Here is a 2,140-nt window from a genome sequence, read left to right on the forward strand (position 1 = left end):
GACGTCAACATCATAATATCTATATCAAGCAGGTAAGTACAGTGGACTCCGGATAAGACGATGCCCAGGGGAACCGAGAAAAAAATCGACTTATCCGAAAATCAACTTAACCGGAGTGTAATCAAATGAGCAAAAACGCATGTGAACAAAGCAAACCAATCTAGAATAAGTATGTCCCTTCATATCGCGCGGTCTCTGCAGTGGTCATCAGAGGCTCCTACCCCCAATAGCCCCATAGAGGAATCAGAATACATAAAAATCGGAATTTGAGATAAAAAAAGCCAAATCAACTTACTGTTACTGACTATGACATGCTTTGCAACAGATAATGTAATAGACAACCCAATAGTACTCAAATGATTAAAAATATAAAATGTGTAAAAATGTACAGATTGTGTAAAGACTAAGAATGGGGTCAAATAATAATAGAGAACACACAGGTCCAGGCCGTCTGAGAGCAGAGCATTGAATGGATGGATTTAACCTTGTCAGGACCTCCTCCCCCCCCCCACCTAATCAAACAAACGCGCGTGCCGGTACACGCACACACACACACACACACACACACACACACACGTACACAGGGCTAAAATTAAATAGGGAAAGAACCTGACCGTACTCAATAATATTATTACCGAATGAAGCCAACATATAATATTACCAAGGTCATTGACCTCACAAATTGGAGTCACTATAATAATAATACTTCGGTCAACCCCCCTCCCAAACATAATATAATATTATCCGACATCAGCAGCACACACTTTGAAGGGACTAATCAGACACACCGGAGCATACTCAATGTCTCAATCGTTTCTATGTTATATGTTTGTGATGAGAATATTGGCTATTAAGCTTAACTGCTGGTCAAAATTACTTCGCGATGGTGGTGAACGAATCGGCGATCTCAAGAAGTGGGTGAGAGAGAGGGATCTAGAAATGACTTTGGATTTGAAACGAATATTTTGTGTTCGTGGATAGCTCACACGGTAGAGCCACGCTCTCACCTGCCAGGCGGAGTTGTCGTACCAATAAGGTCGCAGGTTCAAACCCCACCACCGCCGCGGAAAAAAAATTTTATTCTCTATTGTCTTCTGGCACTTTTCTACTCACTTCATATCTTGTTGCTAGCAACATAAGTGCCTGCTCCACTCACTTTTCTGAATTAAAAATTCACCCCATACACCGGAGCATACTCAATGTCTCAATCGTTTCTATGTTATATGTTTGTGATGAGAATATTGGCTATTAAGCTTAACTGCTGGTCAAAATTACTTCGCGATGGTGGTGAACGAATCGGCGATCTCAAGAAGTGGGTGAGAGAGGGATCTAGAAATGACTTTGGGTTTGAAACGAATATTTTGTGTTCGTGGATAGCTCACACGGTAGAGCCACGCTCTCACCTGCCAGGCGGAGTTGTCGTACCAATAAGGTCGCAGGTTCAAACCCCACCACCGCCGCGAAAAAAAATTTTATTCTCTATTGTCTTCTGGCACTTTTCTACTCACTTCATATCTTGTTGCTAGCAACATAAGTGCCTGCTCCACTCACTTTTCTGACTTGGAAATTTACACTACGATATTTCAGTAACATCTACCTGGCCAGTAACGAGTTCTTGCAACTGTCAAGAGACACGGTATTCATCATCATCATCATTATCATCATCATCATCGTCGTCGTCGTCATCATCATCATCATCATCATCATCATCATCATCATCATCATCATCATCATAATAATCATCATCATCATCATTATATCACAGACGTAAGTTTGTGTTTTCATTCTCTAGATATGTGAACTCCTGTCATCAGACCACCTCAACGTGAGCTGTGAAGGGTTTGTGTTCGATGCCCTGTGTAGGTGGGTGGAATACGATACAACATCACGGTAAGGAAGACGGAAGAAAAGTCTTTACTCTCGCTACTCTTTTGGTTCCTAATTCATCGGAAGTGTGTATATAAAAATAAATTGTTTTTTTTTTTGGCTGAAGAAGGTTTTTGAGCCACGTTAAAGTCGTGACATAACGAGAGAATGACGTCATCAATGGAAACGGATGTTGACACAGAGTTACAAAGGGATTGGTCTTACAAACATGGCAATGCACTGTTTGAAATCCTGGCAGAGTTGAGGCAAGCAG

The 2,140-nt window shown here is 41.4% G+C and overlaps 1 protein-coding gene across 1 annotated transcript in view; it reads left to right on the forward strand.

The window, feature by feature from the left end:
* The first annotated feature begins 2,034 nt into the window (after nucleotides 1-2,034).
* LOC144977936 (kelch-like protein 10) overlaps nucleotides 2,035-2,140 on the forward strand; it is a 7,575-nt gene continuing 7,469 nt past the window's right edge. The window contains exon 1 of the mRNA XM_078923347.1: nucleotides 2,035-2,140. This exon is cut by the window's right edge and continues 26 nt beyond it. Within this exon, the coding sequence (XP_078779473.1) occupies nucleotides 2,035-2,140 (106 nt within the window).

Source organism: Berghia stephanieae, chromosome 8, assembly GCF_034508935.2.
Source record: "Berghia stephanieae isolate SIO BIC M18660-M18661 chromosome 8, UCSD_Bste_1.3, whole genome shotgun sequence".
In the NCBI taxonomy this organism is placed as follows: Eukaryota; Metazoa; Mollusca; class Gastropoda; order Nudibranchia; family Aeolidiidae; genus Berghia; species Berghia stephanieae.